General features: G+C 55.0%; 11 protein-coding genes across 11 annotated transcripts; 7 read left to right on the plus strand and 4 right to left on the minus strand.

The window, feature by feature from the left end:
• Nucleotides 1–407: 407 nt before the first annotated feature.
• agn1 (Glucan endo-1,3-alpha-glucosidase agn1) lies at nucleotides 408–2,081 on the plus strand (the record flags this gene model as incomplete). The annotated part of the gene is made up of 7 exons (XM_064807340.1): nucleotides 408–491; nucleotides 547–675; nucleotides 738–884; nucleotides 936–1,197; nucleotides 1,248–1,339; nucleotides 1,388–1,906; nucleotides 2,004–2,081. 7 exons carry the CDS (start codon nucleotides 408–410, stop codon nucleotides 2,079–2,081), a joined length of 1,311 nt encoding a protein of 436 aa, XP_064654354.1.
• Nucleotides 2,082–2,101: 20 nt separating this feature from the next.
• On the minus strand, nucleotides 2,102–3,801 carry LTR77_010118 (uncharacterized protein; the record flags this gene model as incomplete). The annotated part of the gene is made up of 3 exons (XM_064807341.1): nucleotides 2,102–3,309; nucleotides 3,356–3,584; nucleotides 3,655–3,801. 3 exons carry the CDS (start codon nucleotides 3,799–3,801, stop codon nucleotides 2,102–2,104), a joined length of 1,584 nt encoding a protein of 527 aa, XP_064654355.1.
• A 688-nt stretch (nucleotides 3,802–4,489) lies between these two features.
• On the minus strand, nucleotides 4,490–5,744 carry LTR77_010119 (uncharacterized protein; the record flags this gene model as incomplete). Its single annotated transcript, XM_064807342.1, has 2 exons — nucleotides 4,490–5,077; nucleotides 5,124–5,744. The coding sequence occupies 2 exons, from the start codon at nucleotides 5,742–5,744 to the stop codon at nucleotides 4,490–4,492; spliced, it is 1,209 nt and encodes a 402-aa protein (XP_064654356.1).
• A 742-nt stretch (nucleotides 5,745–6,486) lies between these two features.
• LTR77_010120 (uncharacterized protein) lies at nucleotides 6,487–7,715 on the plus strand (the record flags this gene model as incomplete). Its single annotated transcript, XM_064807343.1, has 3 exons — nucleotides 6,487–6,862; nucleotides 6,911–7,586; nucleotides 7,640–7,715. 3 exons carry the CDS (start codon nucleotides 6,487–6,489, stop codon nucleotides 7,713–7,715), a joined length of 1,128 nt encoding a protein of 375 aa, XP_064654357.1.
• Nucleotides 7,716–8,189: 474 nt separating this feature from the next.
• LTR77_010121 (uncharacterized protein) lies at nucleotides 8,190–9,717 on the plus strand (the record flags this gene model as incomplete). The annotated part of the gene is made up of 2 exons (XM_064807344.1): nucleotides 8,190–8,241; nucleotides 8,297–9,717. 2 exons carry the CDS (start codon nucleotides 8,190–8,192, stop codon nucleotides 9,715–9,717), a joined length of 1,473 nt encoding a protein of 490 aa, XP_064654358.1.
• A 612-nt stretch (nucleotides 9,718–10,329) lies between these two features.
• On the plus strand, nucleotides 10,330–10,872 carry LTR77_010122 (uncharacterized protein; the record flags this gene model as incomplete). Its single annotated transcript, XM_064807345.1, has 1 exon — nucleotides 10,330–10,872. The coding sequence occupies one exon, from the start codon at nucleotides 10,330–10,332 to the stop codon at nucleotides 10,870–10,872; it is 543 nt and encodes a 180-aa protein (XP_064654359.1).
• Nucleotides 10,873–10,996: 124 nt separating this feature from the next.
• On the plus strand, nucleotides 10,997–12,121 carry LTR77_010123 (uncharacterized protein; the record flags this gene model as incomplete). The annotated part of the gene is made up of 4 exons (XM_064807346.1): nucleotides 10,997–11,420; nucleotides 11,472–11,491; nucleotides 11,552–11,830; nucleotides 11,909–12,121. 4 exons carry the CDS (start codon nucleotides 10,997–10,999, stop codon nucleotides 12,119–12,121), a joined length of 936 nt encoding a protein of 311 aa, XP_064654360.1.
• Nucleotides 12,122–12,338: 217 nt separating this feature from the next.
• Nucleotides 12,339–14,124, plus strand: LTR77_010124 (uncharacterized protein; the record flags this gene model as incomplete). Its single annotated transcript, XM_064807347.1, has 2 exons — nucleotides 12,339–13,644; nucleotides 13,694–14,124. The coding sequence occupies 2 exons, from the start codon at nucleotides 12,339–12,341 to the stop codon at nucleotides 14,122–14,124; spliced, it is 1,737 nt and encodes a 578-aa protein (XP_064654361.1).
• A 543-nt stretch (nucleotides 14,125–14,667) lies between these two features.
• ERG12 (Mevalonate kinase) lies at nucleotides 14,668–16,287 on the plus strand (the record flags this gene model as incomplete). Its single annotated transcript, XM_064807348.1, has 1 exon — nucleotides 14,668–16,287. One exon carries the CDS (start codon nucleotides 14,668–14,670, stop codon nucleotides 16,285–16,287), a length of 1,620 nt encoding a protein of 539 aa, XP_064654362.1.
• A 124-nt stretch (nucleotides 16,288–16,411) lies between these two features.
• LTR77_010126 (uncharacterized protein) lies at nucleotides 16,412–17,508 on the minus strand (the record flags this gene model as incomplete). Its single annotated transcript, XM_064807349.1, has 2 exons — nucleotides 16,412–17,419; nucleotides 17,473–17,508. 2 exons carry the CDS (start codon nucleotides 17,506–17,508, stop codon nucleotides 16,412–16,414), a joined length of 1,044 nt encoding a protein of 347 aa, XP_064654363.1.
• A 687-nt stretch (nucleotides 17,509–18,195) lies between these two features.
• Nucleotides 18,196–18,581, minus strand: LTR77_010127 (uncharacterized protein; the record flags this gene model as incomplete). The annotated part of the gene is made up of 2 exons (XM_064807350.1): nucleotides 18,196–18,409; nucleotides 18,469–18,581. 2 exons carry the CDS (start codon nucleotides 18,579–18,581, stop codon nucleotides 18,196–18,198), a joined length of 327 nt encoding a protein of 108 aa, XP_064654364.1.
• Nucleotides 18,582–18,914: the final 333 nt, after the last annotated feature.

The raw sequence follows: 18,914 nt of genomic DNA on the forward strand, positions 1-18,914 counted from the left end.
AGTAACCCCTACCGTCGCCAGTCCGCTCGGTGGCACGTCATTGCCGGCTTCCTGCAGGCCATGCTTTGGACGCGTAACAAATGCGTGTCACTGCTGACAATGATTTGTCTTTGATAAGACCTCTCCATCACTGTCAATTGATGGAGTTCATGAAGATAAGGTATGAAGAGTTCGATCGCTGCCGAACAGAAAGAAAAGGCACGGGCTTGTTACAGATGTCCCAAAACAGCAACAGCATGCCGCGCAAGGTTTCACCAAGCGCCTTTGCAACCATCACAATCTCGCCAACCGCGACGAGATGGATCTCAGAGGAGTGCTGATGGAAAAAACAAACAATACCACGCTCGCTGTCAGAAGCAGGTGGACGGCGGACTTCTTTCTTCCCTCGACTTCGCTCATTGACAATCATGCCCCGAAAGGCCCTCCTCCTTTTCCTCGCGGCGTTGTGCGCTCAACAGATCGCAGCACAAGCCGTCTTTGCACATGTGATCGTGGGTTCTCCAGACAGCCAGACCAACTCCAGAAGCTATATGCTGATAATCGAAGGTCGGCAACACTGCGGCGTACACGCTTGAGACCTGGAAGTCGGACATCAAGCTCGCAGCCAGCAAGGGGATTGATGCATTCGTGTTGAACATAGCTCCTCCGCTCGAGGGAACCGTGTTGGAGCAGTCGGTGAGCCTTCGAGAACGCGTTACCGTACTGCATACCAATCCTAATCCCAACCGCGATTGCAGGCTTTAGCGTTCGAAGCAGCAAACAGCCTTGCCAATGGCTTCAAGCTCTTCTTCTCCTTCGACTATCTCGGCAGCGGGATTCCGTGGGCAACAGAAGACATAGTTGCCCTGCTTCATCGCTATTGCAGGAACCGCGCCCATTACCGGGTAGGCTTGTGAGCAATATTTTGTGCACAGCGACGAGCTGACCTAGAGTAGCACAACGGCAGGCTGTTCGTCTCGACATTCGAAGGACCAACAAACTCTGATGTAGGCCAGTGGGCTACGATCCGGGAGAAAATCCCAGGCGGCATCTATTTCGTCCCGGACTGGACATCTCAAGGGCTTGGCTTCGAGACGAGCCTCTATGATGGCGCCTTTTCTTGGAATATGTGGCCGAAAGGCCCAGAGAACATGACTGTGAACGAGGATCGTGCCTGGCAGACGTCCTTGAAGCGGAGCAGCAAGTCATATATGATGGGTAAGTCTTTCTCTGGCACCACAAGTTATCTGTCCACTGACCTTGGACAGGTGTCTCGCCTTGGTTCTACACGGATCTACCTGCGTACAACAAGGCTTGGGTATGGCGTGGTGACGGCATGTGGTCGCAAAGATGGCATCAGGTAGGCATCGATACGTCCTTATTGTAGCGCTCGATCTAATCGGAGCAGGTCATGGAGATACTACCGGAATTCGTTGAGATCGTCACATGGAACGACTACGGCGAATCTCACTACGTCGGCCCCATCCACCCACCGGGCATTCCGCAAGCAGAAGACGCCGACGCTCGCCCGTACGTCCACCACAGGCCTCATCAGGCGTGGCTCGAAACGCTCCCGTATCAAATTGCGGCATACAAGCATGCCTTCCATCGATCGAACCCAGCACCCTCGGTCAGGCCTGGAGAAGACAAGGTTGTATTCTGGTATCGAAACGCCCCTGCATCCGCAGGAAGAACGAGGGCCACAGGCAACAGCTGCATATCGTCAATCAATACAAGTCCACAAGACGAGACGCGCTACCCAGTCGACGAAATACTAGAAGACAGCGTTTTCATCATCGCACTGCTGTCTTCTCCAGGCTGGGTGTCTGTAGCCATCGGGCACAATCCTCCGCATCGGTTCGAGGGCCTCGGAGCTGGGATCAACTACATCAGTCGCCCTTTCGACAGGCAGTTTGGAAAGGTCGTGGTACGATCTTCTACGGGGGTTGCTGGCGAAGGTATACCCATCTGTCAGTCTCCTGCTGATGGTGTTGCCAACTTCAATGCTTGGGTGGGATGTGCAGGGCATTGCTCTCATGCAGACGCTCGCCACAGGTATTCGCGGTGGCACCATGGGAAACATCATGCTTGATCAGTCTTGATCTATACTGTACGGTACTGTTCATTTCAGTGGATCGTTCTCCGCATGCCTCTGCATCTCCGCGTCGATGATGGCCTGCCTGCTTGCACTTCTGACCTTGGCGTCGAAAGGGAAGCGCTTCGGCTGACTGTTGAAGCCGGCGGTGTATGTGTAATAGGGTGGAGTTATCTCCTTGCCGGTTTCATCCTTGGCCTTCATGAGATCGACCGACCAGGCGATTCTCGCAGCGAGGAGGTACAGGTTCCGCTCCGCAATGTTCTGTCCGGGACATATCCGTCGTCCAAAGCCGAAGGTGCTATAATTGTGGAGATTCGGATGCTCGGTGAGTGGCTCTTTGTACGTCGGGTACGAAGGGTCGAGCCATCGCTGAGGGTTGTAGGTCTCCGGATCAGGGTACAGCTCTGGATCGCGGTGCATTGCCCATTGCACCGGATGCACCACGGTCCCAGCGGGGATGAAGAAGCCTTCATAAATGTCATCTTTGGTGCAGACATGTGGGAGGCCGCCTGAAGTCACTGGATGCCATCTCAAAGTTTCTTTGACTGCCGCTCGGACCGTAGGCATCTGCGGTACGTCGTCAAGCGTGGGTAGCCGCTCCTCACTGATCTGATCCACTTCAGCCTGAAGCATGCGGAACCAAGCCGGATGAAGGACCATAGCCAGCATGAACGACATCATTGCGGCCGCCGTGGTCCCGGATCCTGCTTCAAACAAGGTACCGACGACATACGCTCCTTCGTCATTGGTCAGATCGAGACTCTGCTGCTGCTCGAGGAAGTCGCGCTCCCAACAGTTCGGTGCGGAGTCGTTCTTCATCCGCTCCCGAACGTCTTCGAGAAGGCCGCGGAACAACGAGTGCTCTTCACGATGGAGTTCCTGAAGTTCTTTCTTGAACGGCGCCAGGAACTTCGGAAGCTTCATCAGGATGGGAAAGGTATCGACCAGATAGGCTCCAGGCGAGGCGACTCTCTCCAGGGTATGGTTGACCTTCATGATCCTACGGACGACTTCCTCCTCTCCGGTCTCGATCCGTTTCCCAAAAGCCAGCCGGAATACTACCGCTGCAGAGTACAGCTCCAACCAGTGCTCATATCTCCTCGGTTCCCGGATCAGGCCTACTATCATTCGCGTCGATTCGAGCTCTTGGGTTGCGTGGTACTGGCTTGCTACCTTGGCGTTGGCCACTGAGTGCATGAACTTTCTGCCGTTCCTCCAGGTGTCTGACCGATCTGTCGTTAGCTCTGACCCTCTTTGAGGAACACATCCAAGACCCACCGTTGTATGGCAGCAATACCGGTCGTAGGTTGTTGGAGAGGAGCTCTGCGCTTGCAGGCGCCACTGGTCTGCTTGAGTAGATGGCACCGCGCTCCCGTAGCAGGTCGTTTGCGACCCTCTCACTCGAGATGATGTAGTGCTCCTGGCCTGCCATGGTGAGGCGGAGGATCTTGGTCTTGTATTGATCTGACCATTTCTTGAATTGGAGCCAGGAGTGTGTAGGAGGGATCTGTCTAAGTTATCAGCGGCAGTCGAGATCTCGCAAGCGAGAGGCTTTGTCAACCATACGACACACGTACATCAAGTAGATTCCCAATCAACGGTTTGCGAGAAGGGCCAGGAGGGTACTTCGTTCCCTTGGGCCGCTGTCGTTCGGAATCGAAGAATGCTAGATAGAGTAATGCTACAAAGGGAAGGAGGCTGATGATGAGTGTTGTGTTGGCCATTGCCGAGTCGACCACAGATCAGGCAATATGAAGCTTCCAGTTGTCGTCGTTTATCTGACTTGACAACGAACGACGTGACCAACTCGGATACCCTCAATGAACTTTGGAGTAAGAACAGGTCCAGGATGCTTTTGTAGAGGCAAGAACATCTATAGCTGCAGTACGAGGGTCGCGTTCTAGAGCCACACACGACCTCTATCAACCCCACTTGGGGCCAGGCGAAAGATGGAATCGGCACTTCTGAGGGTTTCGGGACAGTGGGATTTGGAGGACACTGTGATGAAGTGATGAATGGAATACAATTGCGTTCTTTGGAATATGCGGCAAGTGGCCTGTTGCCACAACGTGTCATACGTTCCATGCCTGCCCACTCGAAGACATGTCTTCAGCTCCGGAACGTGTGAGCATTGAACCTCTAAATCGTCGCCATCCCGATACTCCGCTTAGTGCTCCGATCAAGGAAGCGTTGCGCTTTGCAATGGGGGACAGATCCGATCTCGTTTACCGGGCCAGCATCTTTCTCGGATCTGGGACTATGAACCACGACACTACCATCATAGCGAAAAGGCCAACGAGCATCGGTTGCAAAGTCTCGACACCCGCCTGAGCAGATATCACGCCTGTTACAGCAGGAAATATTGCTCCACCAGCTTGTGCCATGACGAAAGTGAATGCTGCCATCGTTAGCCTATGAATTCAAGGTCGCCGGAATGGTGCTGGACTCACCGAGGCTGGACGACTGGAGTTCTTGTGGAAGCAGCTTGCTTGCTACCGACACTCCAGTAACGAAACATGGGCCTTGCAAGAACCCGATGAGCGCAATCATAACTGCGTCCGTGGCGATATTCGGCACTCTCCAGAAGACGATCTGCAGCGCGACAGTCAAGACCGCGTACAGAAGCAGCATTCTCTTCTCGCCGAACCGGAAGGTAGGCTCCGCAAGGACGAAACGGCCCAACGCAATACCTCCGTAGAACGCACTGCTTATGTAGCCGACTTGTGAGAGGGATCCACCTCGCACGGCATGGAGGTACTCTACTACCCATCCGCCAGCGGCAATGCCAGCTCCAAGGTTGAGGAAGAAGAATAAGGATATGAGCCAGACAGACTTCAGCTTCAAGGTCGCTGCAAGCTCTCGCTTGGCCGCAATGGATCGTCTGGGGCGCTCATGTTGGCTTGTGGAACTACCATAAAAGCGTTTGAAGAAGATAATTTCATCTCTAAAGGCCCACACTGTTAGACCCAGATTGAAGGCGCCAATGCCGGTAGGTACGTACTACTTCCTGTTAGCATTCCACCACGTCCCAAAGCTGCCGACTTACATAGAATGTAGCCCATTGCCCTTCAATGTTGGACGCAATGGCAGCAGCTATCAGAGGCCCCACCAGGCTACCCACGGCGTAACAGCCGTGGATCACTCCAAGCCAGCGATGGGCGTTCTTGATGATGGCAACAAACGTGTTCGCCTGCGTATCCTGGAAAGCCTGCCCAAGCGCCACGAAGAACCAAGTCGCAGCGAAGAGGCCAAACGGCGGCTTCCAGAAGCGCAGCAATTGCGCAAGAAGTTGCAGTGCAGCCCCCGTGGCAATGTAGCCGCCAGTACCCAGTGTAGAACGAACAAAACCCCCAAAGATGGCCGCAAGCAGCCAGCCAAAGAATGCTATGCCATATGGAATGGCCAGCCAAGCGGTGGTGATGTTGTATCCCCGAAGTATGTACGGGACAAGGACTCCAAGACTGCCATCGTTGACACCGGCGTTGAAGAAGCAGAAAGCGGCGCTGAACACCTTCAGTGATACGGTGAAGCTGAGTTCTAGTGGTGCAATGGCACTCGCTTCGTTCGAGATCTCGGGTTGTTGCTCCAGGCGGTCTTGCTCGGTCCGGTTCGAGAGAGTGCTTAGGTGGATGTCATTCGTCTCTGCTGTCTCGGTCATGGTAGCCATGCTGAGATGTATCGAGCAAATGATTCAGGGACGAATACTGCCGTCGTTAGTCTTTCGGAGCTTCGCTTTGAGCAGGAAGAAGCCGCGCTTAGTATCTTTCGACTCCGCTGTACGCGCGCTCCGCAAAGTCGGCCCTCCAAGCCGGCAGCGTCGCCGGTGAGGTATAGGCTACTGGGCTCGCTGAGTACTTTGATTCAAGACGCTGCTGGCCCATAGGGTGAAGCGGTGAAACATCTTACCTAAGGTCGAATCTAAGACGGCAACGAGCCAGGAGGGAGCAGACGGACTGGACTTCCCCCGAGCAGTAGACTCCGCTCTCACATCGCAGGCTCCTGAATCGCGAGTCGTGCCATCGGTGCCGTCGCGGACAAGGAGATGGAGTGGAGGTGAAGCCATGAGATCGACATTTTGTCTTCGGCTCCACACATCTCTCCGCATTCGCAAAACAACCTTGCGTTGCAACCTTCTCCAAATCTTAATATCTGCCTCCTTGTATTGAAACTCCGCTTGCCTATTCACGCGCACGAGCTCCTCTTCAAAACAAGACTACGGGATGGAAATGCCATGTGGCCAATCATAACCACCACTATGAAAGTGGTATTGAAACCAGCAATATGCAGGCGCTGAGGGCTCGATGGGGCTGAACGGTCAAGTGCTCCAACATAAGTAGTCTCAGGTCAAGTATCAAAGTCAAGGAGTTCCATTTCTTGCTCTTCTGAAGTCGCTCGTCAGTAACAGCAAGATGCGTGTCTTTTCTTCCCTCCAGTTGTTATCCTTAGCTTTCGGTGTCAGCGCCATCGAACAACGAGATGCCACGTTGGCATACAATCAACTGCAGACATGGTACAACCAGTCCATAGGACTGTGGATCCCAAGCACAGGCTGGTGGAACTCGGCCAACTGTCTAACGGTTGTTGCCAATCTAGCAACCACCGATGCGGCTGTTGCTGGCAAAGCAGAGGCCGTGTACGACAACACGTTCTACAAGGCTCAAGAATATAATCTGCAAATGCAGAAGACAGACGAGGCGCCGATGTACCTCGTGCAGTCACACCATGGTGCCCACTTGCCAAAGCATAAGACCACCGGCTTCTTGAATGATTACTACGACGACGAAGGTCAGTCGCCCGAGAATATTAGCCGGATGTGATGGCTGACCAACGCAGGGTGGTGGGCGCTGGCCTGGATCGCCGTTTACGATGTAACGGGCGACAGGAAGTACCTGCGGACAGCTGAATCCATCTTCGAGGACATGGCCAAGGCGTACGGCACAACACCATGCGGCGGGCTCTGGTGGAGCAAAGAGCGGACGTACGTGAATGCTATCGCCAACGAGCTCTTTCTCGATGTCGCGGCACATCTAGCCAACCGCGCGGGAGCGAAGAGTGACTATTACCTCGACTACGCCAAGAGGGAATGGTCCTGGTTCAAACGCTCCGGCATGATCAACTCGCAAAACCTCATCAACGATGGCCTGGACAATGCGACCTGCGAGAACAATGGAGGAACGGTCTGGTCGTACAACCAGGGCGTCGTCCTTGGTGGGCTGACAGAGTTGAGCCGTGCGACAGATGATGCGAGATATGTTACGAAGGCCAAAATCATTGCTGATGCAGCCATTGCGAATCTCACGGACTCGAATGGAATCCTCCACGATGTGTGCGAGCCAGACTGCGGCGCTGACGGCAGCCAGTTCAAGGGTGTCTTTGCCCGGAACCTGCAGATCTTGCAACAGTACAGCCCGGAGACCCGGTATGCGACGTTCCTTGAGCACAATGCTGATAGCATCTGGAAGTATGACCGCAGCAGACGTGGTAACAAGCTGAGCTTGATCTGGTCTGGGTGAGTTGCATGCGTCCATAGGACATGCGAATACGATCTGCTGACTGTGATAGCCCGTTCATCAAGCCTGCGAATGCGTCGACACAGTCATCTGCAATGGATGCGCTGATAGCAGCTTTGGCGACATGAGGTAGTGCTGGAATATGATGAACGACAGGATCCGAGGAGGAAATGCGAGGGCGCTGATGTTATCCTCCGACAGGGATGTTGTTGCGGTACTTGATCGGGCAACTGCTATCCTGGCGTCACAGACTGTTGTAGCTGAACCTTTACCTTCATTCTACATTCCATCTGCATTTGTGAGGCCTCGAGCCTCGGTTGGTAATGTTGAAAGGAAGCGGACAGATGGACAGAAGCGTTTCCGAGTGCAAAGGTGTCCATATCGTGAGGAGGAGGAGAGGGAAGAGGGCCAGAGTTTCGAGCTAAATTGGACTCGCAGGGTCGAATCGCTTGTGCCGAGGCTCGGAGATCTCACACCACCACACTGCACGACGCGTGTGGGCGGGTACAAGTAGGGTGGCAACTCCGTCTTGTAACTGACTAACACTACTCTTTTTCTTGTGGTGCGACTCTTCGTAATTGCTTCAGAGTATCTCTTACACAATGGCGTCTGAGAAGTCAAACAACAAATACGATGTGGTCATCGTGGGCGCGGGTATGGAGAAGGCCCTTGAAGTCTTTCGAAACAGCTGACTGATCATCTATCAAAGGCATATCCGGCATCAACTTCGCGTACCGACTGCAGGAGCGGAACCCCAACCTCAGCTTCGTGATCCTCGAAGGAAGACATGAGATCGGCGGGACGTGGTCTCTCTTCCAGTATCCAGGTATCCGCAGTGACTCCGACCTCTACACATTTGGATTTCCCTGGAAGCCATGGAAGGCCGAGAGCTCCATTGCCAAGGGCGAGTCGATCATCAATTACATGAAGGAGGCAGCCAGTGAGACTGGCATCGACAAGAAGATCCTGTTCCACCACCACGTCAATGAAGCCAACTACTCAAGCCAGGACAAGGCCTGGAAGTTCAAGGTTACCGCCAATGGCTCCGAGCAGAAGGATTTCCAAGCTCGCTTCTTCCTCATGTGCACGGGATATTACGATTATTCCACCCCTTTACAAACCGAAATCCCCGGTATTGAAAGCTTCAAGGGCCGTGTCATCCACCCGCAATTCTGGCCCAGAGATCTCGACTACGAGAACAAGGAGGTCGTGGTTATCGGCTCTGGTGCCACCGCTGTGACTCTCATCCCGTCGATGGCAGACAAAGCGAAGCATGTCACGATGCTCCAGCGCTCTCCCAGCTATGTCATGTCCATGCCCAAAGAGGATGGCCTAGAGAGAGCAATTCGAGGGTACACCCCATCCTCGTGGCACGACAAGCTCATTCGATGGAAGTGGCTGGTAGTCCCATTCTTGATGGTTAACCTTGCTCACTACTTTCCCAAAGTCGTCCGGAAGCTGTTCCAATCTGCGATACAACCGCAGCTGCCGCCGAGCATGCAAATGGACCCACACTTCAACCCCTCATACTACCCGTTCGAGCAGCGAGTGTGTTTCTGCCCGGATGCAGACTTTTACAAGAGTCTGCGTGCCGGCAAGTCAAGCGTTGAGACCGGCGTGGTCGATACCGTCACTCCCAACTCCATCCGTCTAAAATCTGGCAAGGAGTTCAATCCCGACATCATTGTCACCGCCACAGGCCTCAAACTGCGTATCGCTGGCGGCATGCAGATTACCGTGGACGAGAAGCCCTACAACATCCCAGACCACTTCGTGTGGAAGGGCATCATGCTTGAGGACCTCCCCAACTGCGCCTTTGTGATCGGCTACGTGGATGCTTCGTGGACGCTCGGCGCCGATGCCACGGCTCAGCTGGTGACTAGAATGCTCAAGCAGATGGAGAAGGAAGGAGTTGCTGAGGTCATTCCAAGACGGTCTACAGCAGAGAAGACGTCCATGCAACAGAAGCCGCTTCTGAAGTTGACGAGCACCTACATCAAGAAGGGAGGTAATATTCTGCCGATGACTGGAGACAGCGGGCCTTGGAAGGCGAGGTCTTACTATTACAAGGATCTGATGATTGCGTGGTATGGCAACATCAAGGCGGGGATCGATTGGAACCGGGCATGAACATCGTCTACTTGATAGAGCTGATAGAGTAGAACCACACATACTGAAACCCACTTTCTCTCTCTGGGCTGCTTCGGCCGAGCCGACACATTTTGGGTAGGTTCAATGAAAGCAGGGTAACTGATTGCCGATTTCGATCAACTTCCACTCTACCTTATCTTGGCGCTGACTGGTCATGGAGCTGCGAGATATCTGGTGCCCTCTGAAGCAACATTACGTGGTTCGCCTGCTGACTGATACAGCTCAACAGATGCCGTAGCACCTGCACTTCGCTGCATACCTCGATCGTCGGGCTTGACCTTCATTACCCCACTGGGAGCTTGATCCGAGTTCTGATAGGGCGGTCCAGGGTACTGCGGTGTTGGCAGCTGTGCGTATACATCTCGCGGTCTTCAATACGTTTGACAACAGCCACTAATGTCTCGCACAGTTAATGCATGCCGGGAGTCTCTCCCAACAATTTGAAGTGCACGAGGGATCCAATGACCATGACTAACTCCACTGTCCCACCCTTCGTCCAGCGAGCGCCAGTCAGTGGAAGGCCTCCCTTTGATCTCCAGCCGAGTGGCATCGGGTGCTGGAGGAGGACCATCGTGCCGCGTTTCACACCCCATGGCTGACCTCAGTGACTTGCAAAGCATACTTGCGTCGGTCGCAGCATACGAGGCAGGCTATCGGGCTCGTTTGGTTGGCCACAATACGGTGGAACTCCCTGCCGGAGTGGCCGCTCGTCTGCACGAGCATTCCAAGTGGGCCACCTTCAGCTTCCTGCACCTTCAGCTGCAAGGTCTCCAGAGTATTAGACCTAGCCGACACGGCCCGGCCTTCTTGAGGTTGAGCGACATCACCACAGCCATGTCGACCAAAACATCCACCATGAACGGCGACGTGGCGATCCCCCAGCCTCCACCACGACTGCTGGTAGGCAACATCGGCGACATCGATGCCGAGAACCGCCTCGCCAGCATCAACAATCTGTTCAAGCTCCACGGGCCCATCTTCAAACTCGACCTGGGAGGCAAGACTGTCATCTTCGTCGGAGGCCACGAACTCGCCGACGAGCTCTGCGATGACTCGAGATTTGAGAAGACGGTGGCCGGACCACTTTTCGAAGTGCGCAATGTGGCCGGACTAGGGGTACTCATCGATCCATAAGCATTGTAATGCCGCTGTTGCTGATCGGCCGGCAGGGCTCTTCACTGCCTTTGGCGAGGAGCCCGAATAGAAGCTCGCGCACAAGCTGCTTATACCCGTGTTTGGACCTCTCGGGATCCAGAAGATGTTCCCGGAGATGCTCGACTTGACCTCGCAGATGCTGATGAAATGGCAACGCCTGGGAGACGGGGCGGTGATTGATCCAGTCGACGCCTTCACCCGCTTGACGTTAGACACTATTGCTCTGTGCAGCTTCGACTATAGGTTCAACAGCTACTACCAGAACGAGATGCATCCGTTTGTCACTTCAGCCCTGGATGCTCTTCTGGAGAGCGGGAGGAGGGCGTCCAGGACTGGACTTGAGACACGCATGCGATTGTGGTCTCAGCAGCACTACGATGAGAAGATCCAATACTGCTGGAAGATTTGCGATGAGATTGTTGCGGAGAGGAAGCGGCATCCACGTGAGGTCAACGATCTGTTGAACGTTATGCTGAAGGCGAGCGATCCAGACACTGGTGAGAAAATGAGTGACGAGTTGGTTCGATGTAGGTCCATCACTTGTACGGGAGCTAAGAAACAGTACTGATTAGAACCAGTCGAGATGATGACCTTTCTAGTGAGCGTGCACCTACTCACCAGCCTTCATTCTGTGATAAGGCTGACTCTTTGGGCCCAGCTCGCCGGCCACGACACAACTTCAGGACTGCTCTGCTTTGCTTTCCTGCTCATGCTCGAGAACCCACGTACCTTGCAAAAGGCCCAAGCCGAAGTCGACGAAGTCTTGGGCGACGGTGCGATCGGAGTGAAGCACGCATCTCAGCTGCCATACATCAATGCGGTCTTGAGAGAGACTGTCCGGCTGTACCCGACCGCCCCGGCGTTCTCTCGCCGCTCGTTGTCGAAGGATGATGTGTTCGTTGGTGACGGCAAATACCGCGTTCGTGCGAAGGATACTGTATGTTGTCGATAAGCACAAGCTCTGCTCTTGTGCGTCTTGTTGAGACATCTACTGACAGATGCCTCGGGTTTGCAGGTCGTTGTCTCCCTCCCCAAGATGCACCGCGATCCCGAGGTATGGGGAGATGATGCCGAGGAGTTCAAATCTGAGCGAATGCTGGACGAGAATTTTCAAAAGCTGCCCAAGAATTGCTGGAAGCCGTTCGGTACTGGGGAGAGGTCATGCATTGGGAGAGCCTTCTCGTGGCAGGTCAGTCTCGTCGATCAGTCCATCGAAGGGCTGTACTGACATAAGTTTAGCAAGCGTGGATGGCCATCGCACTGATCCTGCAGCGGTTCCAAGTCGAGCTGGCCGAGCCGGACTACGAACTGAAGATCCGTCAGACTCTGACCATCAAGCCGATAGGATACCATCTCAAGATCCGGATGAGGCCAGGGAAGTCGCTGTACACTGGCATCATATCTCCCGAAAGCCTTGGAGACCATCGGACAACGCAGACCACACCATGGCTCCCCAAAATGACGGAGACAACCTGCCACAGATCGCCTTCTTCTACGGCAGCAACCAAGGAACGTGCAGGACGTTCGCCGAGTCCATCCAGAGCTCCGCTCCTGCACACGGCTTCCACGTCAGTACCATAGGCTCCCTCGACTCCGCGACAGAAAATCTGCCCACCGACAAACCTGTCGTGATCATAGCTCCTAGCTACGAAGGCCAACCGCCAGACAACAGCAAAAAGTTTTTCGCTTGGCTTGAAGCGAACCGTGAGGTCAAGAACAAGTTCAAAGGCGTCCAGTACTGCATTATGGGTGTTGGGAACTCAGACTGGGTGACGACGTTCCACCGGATTCCAAAGTTGATCGATAGTATCCTGAGCGGTGCGGGTGCTTCTCGTGTGTTTCCCGCAGTACTGGGTAATGTTGCTTCCGACATCATGGGTGCTTTCGACGAGTTCAGCGACGCGTTGTGGGAGAAGTTACCATCTGGTGGTGAAGACACAACAGCCTCAACTGAAGGGCTAAAGGTCGAGACGACCGTCGAACGGCCAGAGGTGCTCGGCGAGAAGGACATGGGTCTCGGCAAAGTGCATCAGCACGTCCAGCTTGCAGACACGGCGGTGGGTCCAAATAAAAGGCTGATGGAAGTCCAATTGTCCGAGGAGACCACCTACAGAGCTGGCGACTACCTCGTGGTCCTGCCGACTAACCATCCGGATGACGTCCATCGTGTCCTCGGACACTTCGGCCTACCCGCAGACGCTCTCGTCAAGTTGTCAGGAACCACAAAGTCGTTCCTACCTCGCGATCGGCCAGAGTATGCGTACAGCTTGTGTTCGCAGTACATCGAGATCGGAACGCTCATCTCTCGCCGCCAAGTGCAGGCGCTGGCCGCAGCTACGGATGATGGGGGACAGAAGGCCGAGCTGCAGCGTCTCGCAGATGGCGATGCTTACGAAAAAGAGCTCTTGAGCAAGAGAGCATCGGTGATCGATGTGCTTCGCAAGTTCCCAACCTGCAAGCTGAGTTTCGGTGCTTACCTCGACATGCTTCAGCCGATGAAGACGAGACAGTACTCCATCGCCTCCTCGCCGCTGGCGAGTGCCCCGGGTGCTGCGACGATCGTCTACGATGTCCTGGACAGTCCGTCTCTGTTCGACAAAGAGCATCGCTTCCATGGCGTTGCTTCTTCTTACCTGAGTCGCCTTGCTGTGGGAGCAGCGGTGCACTGCCATGTCAAGTCGACCGCATCGAACTTCCACTTGCCGACGAGCTCGGAGACGCCGGTTGTGATGATCTGCGCTGGTACTGGGTGTAAGTGTTCCATCAAGGAGTGCTGAAGCATATCACTGACTGTATCCAGTGGCACCAATGCGCGGCTTCATCCAAGAGCGCGCCGCCATCGCCTCAGCCCAACCCAACGCCACCTTCGGCAAAGCCATCCTTTACTTCGGCTGCCGCGAACCAGAATGCGACTACATCTGCCGCACCGAGCTCGAAGAATGGGAAAAGCAAGGCGTAGTCGAGTTGCGTCCTACCTTCTCGCGATCTTCCACCCCACAAACGCATCGTTACGTGCCCGACCGGCTGTGGGAGGATCGAGAAGAGTTGACAGAGCTCTTCAGGGCTGGAGCAAAGTTCTTCATGTGTGGGAGTGCGAGCAAGTTGGCTAAGAGCACGAATGAGGTGCTGGAGCGCATTGTGAGGGAGGCGAAGGGGTGTGGGGTTGGGGATGCGAGGGAGTGGTTGCAGAGGCAGAAGGTGGATCGGTATGTTACTGATGTCTTTGGGTGATGGTAAGCGATGGGGAGTTGTTCGGCGGCTCTGTGAGAGAGCTGAACAGCTAGCTGGTGATTGATGAGGCCTAAGGGTTGATATGACGATCACTTGTCCGGCTCGCAATATTCATCGTCGAAACCAAGTGAACAGCCTCCTCAGGTTATGCTTTCCGTCAGATTCATGGCTCGTTGCTGCCTCCGTGGTCGGCCATCCACATTGGTAGTACGGAAGCGCGATTTGAAGCGGATGAATGAGTAGCACCGCACGGGCGAATGTCCGTCTGCGGTCGTTGAACGTTTGACAGCACATGCCCTGTGCACTGACCCCTGTATCAACGCCACAATGGGAATCCGGGGTAACGCCACAGAAACTTTCGCGAACAATCATCGTACGACTGTTGTCCCGTTGGCGCAGTCGATATGTACCATGCCATTGACCTTCGAGAGGACGCGGAGAAGGATGTGGAGATCTGAAGTATAAATGACTTTGGGGAAGTCGCGATCAATAGAAGGAATAGCAAGACAGGAGCAGGATCTTCTGGTAAACAAAGGACTAGCCATGAACGGGCACAAGGGAGCAGGAGAGGCGAATGGTCTCTCGCAGCACAAGATGAACGGGACGAACGGGAAGGTCAACGGGCTCAGCGACCGGTCAAAATCGAGCGACCGAAGACGAGAAGCCAGCAACGGCCTCAGCACGTCCACCTCTCCCTCCTCACGACGAGAATCGCCGGCCAGCGCACACAGTCGCAAGGAGTCCAACCCGCTCGCACCGCCCTTCATCGTCTCGGCACCGGGCAAGACCATCGTCTATGGGGAGCACGCGGTCGTCCACGGCAAGGCTGCCATTGCTGCTGCCATCTCCCTTCGCTCCTACCTCCTGTGCACTACTCTCTCAAAGTCAAAACGAATCGTCACTCTCAAGTTCAGCGACATTGGCTTGGACCATACATGGCACATCCACGACCTACCATGGAGCACTTTCCAGCGTTCCGGCAAGAAGCGGAAGTATTACGACCGGGTGGACAGTCTGGATGAAGAATTGAGGAATGCCATGAAGCCACATATCGCTACTGTGAGTCCGGACGTCGAACACCAAGCGCGGAAGATACACCAGGCGGCCGCCAGCTGCTTCTTGTATTTGTTCCTCTCTCTTGGTTCCGAAAGCAGTCCTCCCTGCGTGTACTCCATGCGCAGCACAATACCTATCGGGCAAGGGCTGGGCAGCAGCGCCAGTGTCAGTGTATGCTTGGCGGCAGCGCTGCTCTTGCAATGTCGGGCGCTATCAGGACCACACCCAGACCAGGAGAGTGAAGAAGCTGCCAAGCAGCTCCAGCGCATCAATCAATGGGCTTTTGTTGGTGAGCTGGTTATACATGGCAACCCCAGTGGTGTCGACAACACTGTTGCTACCAACGGACATGCTGTGCTGTTTCAACGAAAAGACTACACGCAGCCGCCATCTGTCAACATCCTTCACGACTTTCCCGAGCTACCTCTTCTCCTCATTGACACGCGGCAACCCAAAGCGACTGCTGCTGAGGTGGCGAAGGTCGGCGCGCTCAAGAAGAAGCACCCTGAGGTCGTCGAGCGAATACTAGACTCAATCGACGCCATCGTACGCTCTGTCTACAAGACCATCGAGAACACGGATTTCGATTCTTCATCGGCAGAAGCAGACGAGGCGATTGCACATCTTGGCGAGATGATGTCGGTGAACCACGGCCTCCTCACCAGTCTCGGCGTGTCGCACCCCAGACTGGAACGACTACGATATCTCGTTGATCAGGCCGGCGTGGGATGGACGAAGCTCACTGGTGCTGGTGGAGGTGGTTGCGCCATTACGTTGTTGAAGCCACAACCTCGTGCGACGCATGGTGTGGACGGCGACCTTAACGGGGAAGCTGCGACGGCATCGCCACCCACAACGCCTTCCCATGAACATGGAGATAGGTCACTATCATCAGCACTCCAAGATTTGGAGCAGCAGCTCGAAGATGAAGGTTTCGACAAATACGCCACCACACTCGGTGGCGATGGGGTCGGCGTGCTGTACCCTGCAATAATCAACGACGAAGAGATTGACCAGGAGATGTTCCTCACAGCTGAAGGACGAGAAGGCGTCCACGAGCTTGTCGGCGGCGGCCAGTCGGGAGCCTGGAAGTACTGGCGGCCCTGAGCTACTCAGTGCTCTGATTTGATATTGGCATGTGTGCGATTAGCGACTCTGGGTTTGTGCTGTAATGGATACCATGTACTCGTACTAAGTCCATCTTCACCCAGAAAACGCCTCCCACCACCTCTCAACCACCCAACACCCACGCCACACCTCCCACCATAGCGTCCCAAAACCGCTCATTCGCCTTGGGCAAATCGAACACCCAGAAATAATGCGCCAACCCCTCCACATTCTCCATCTTCACCCTCACGCCCGCATCCCGCAACACAGCCTCCAATACCGTCCCATCGTCCCTCGAAGCATCGTTCCCACTGGTAATAATCCACGTCGGCGGGAACCCCTTCATCGCCCCCGGCCCATACGCAGTAGGGAACAGAGCGATCGGCGTGTTGGGCGGTTCGAGGTCGCGGGATTTGTACAGCTTCAACGTGTCCTTACCGGCGACGAACGGCAATGGCCCATCATTCTCTTCATACGAACGCATGAGATGTATGTACGCCTCGGGCGTGGCGGATGGGTGGAGCACGATGGTGTTCATGCAGAGTAACCCCTTTATCGCTGCTCCGCGCCCTTCCTGGACAAGACGGTACGCGAGCGCGACAATAAGCGCGCCGCCTGCGCTTCCTCCCCAGAACACCACCTTCCCCGCATCAGCACCGAGAGTGGTGGCGTTGGAGCGGGACCAGGTGAATGCAGCGTACAAGTCATCGACCATTGACTGGAGGGGGACCCCGAAACCGCAGCGATAGTCCACGGAAACGATCACGCTGGACGTTCGGGAGGATAGGATGCGGCAGCTGCGGTCTTCCGTCTCTAAATTCCCGGCGAACCAGCCACCGCCGTGGGCGAAGAGGATGAGTGGGGAGGCTGCTGTTGGGCTGGAGGAGGGGTGCGTGGGGGTGTAAATCCGGACTGCTGGGCCCGAGGGAAGGGTGAGATCTTCTGTCGACCGCACGGCTGGGTCAGCAGGTGTGAGGTGCGAATGGGAGGGGAAAGACGGACTTGTGGTGATGTTCGATGGAGGCGGAGGAAGGAGTCTAGGCAGCTCGGTGAGGATGGTGTTGACGATTTGGCGTTTGGCTTCGGTTTCTTCGTCGGGGAGGGTTGGAGGGTCGCTTATGGTTTTCGCGAACTGTGTGACGGTCAGTCGATATTGGGTTGTGGTGAAGTACATGTAGTACTCACCTTGATCCACTCCGCATCCCATTTTGTGGGCGCCATCTTCCACTTTCGATCGATACTGGACGGACGACTAAGAAAAGTGTTTGTAGAACACTTTTCAAAACTCCACGATTGAAGCAGAAACACATTTGTACTCTTTTATAGTTTCATAACGATCCTTCAGCAGCGCCTCTGAGACAACGGCCATTTGGCCCCATTTGCCCCATTGCTTGCGGCTGGAGCAACAAGCCCTCGAACCCGCCACTTCAGCTGGGTGGGAGGTTGCATGAGATGACGACGCGGAGGAGTAACGCATAGCTCGTACAAATCAACACATGCACATCCGCATGGGTAGTCTCATGAGCACTTGAGGCGACGAGGTGGCAGTCGAAGGCAGAGACATAATAAGCAAAGCAAGCTCGAGATCGTCGCTGCGGGCATTGAAGCGTCCCCGTTGCTCTCGAAGATGGTGCAGCGACCATTTGCCAACAGCAGGCTCCATGGCAGACGATTGTCTGCGGGAGAAGATGGCGTTGCCACTTCTTTTGGTTTGGAGCCTGCACTCCGACGCCGTTCGCCGAAATGTTGCAGCGCATCTACTCACAATGCCTGCTGGCTAATCATCGCCCTCGCTTCTCGACATGTAGTCCTGTTTGTGCAGTACGTGACTGGACGAGGAAGCCGTTTGCGCGATGGTCTCCTTGCGGTGAGCGTAAGAATGGGGCCTCTCAAGCCCCCCTCCACCCTTTACCACAAGGCTGATGCTGTTCGCGGGTGCCTCGAGGCTTGAGCACGAGCAGCTCCTTCCTGCGCATGCGTGAACACGTCGCTGCGTTCGCCGCCAACGCCAGGGGGCTTCGGGACGAGCGTATTCGCATGGATGTTTTCGCCGCCCGCGCCATTGGACTCCTGGACGACGTTTTGCTGCGCTCCTGCTCCTGCGTCCTCATCGCCATCTTCGCTGCTCCCTGTCAGCGGCCGAACTTCCTCCTAGTAAATGCTTTCTGAGACCAAGTATACCCTCCATCGTCCTGTAGTGCCTGCTCCACACCCTCGATCATGCTTTGTAGCGACTGCAGTCTTCTTTGCTGGTATGCTTCATCGTGGCCCTCCGTTTCCAGCACCAGCCTCATGTCGAGCAAGAGCATCTCGCGCACGCTGGACGTTCTCGTACGAGGCTTCGGAATGCCAGGCGCGCATTACCTCGTACTTGCTGCGATACCTACATGTACATGCATCGTTAGCATCGTCCAGCATTGTTAGCCAGTGCCTTTCGCATCCTGGAGGACAGGCCAGCGGGGCAGAAGGGGGTTCGCCAGAGCTGCGTCGATGAGGCCGCACAGGCGCTGCCATTCCTCCTCGCTTCCCGCTGGATCGAAGATTGAAACGATCGTGTCGTGCTCTGCGTCGTAGAGCGGCTCACGATTCTTAGTGTTTCTGATGTTAGTGAATGAAGAAAGATGAAT

This window comes from Saxophila tyrrhenica (genome assembly GCF_035928015.1).
Source record: "Saxophila tyrrhenica strain CCFEE 5935 chromosome Unknown scaffold_21, whole genome shotgun sequence".
Taxonomy (NCBI): Eukaryota; Fungi; Ascomycota; class Dothideomycetes; order Mycosphaerellales; family Extremaceae; genus Saxophila; species Saxophila tyrrhenica.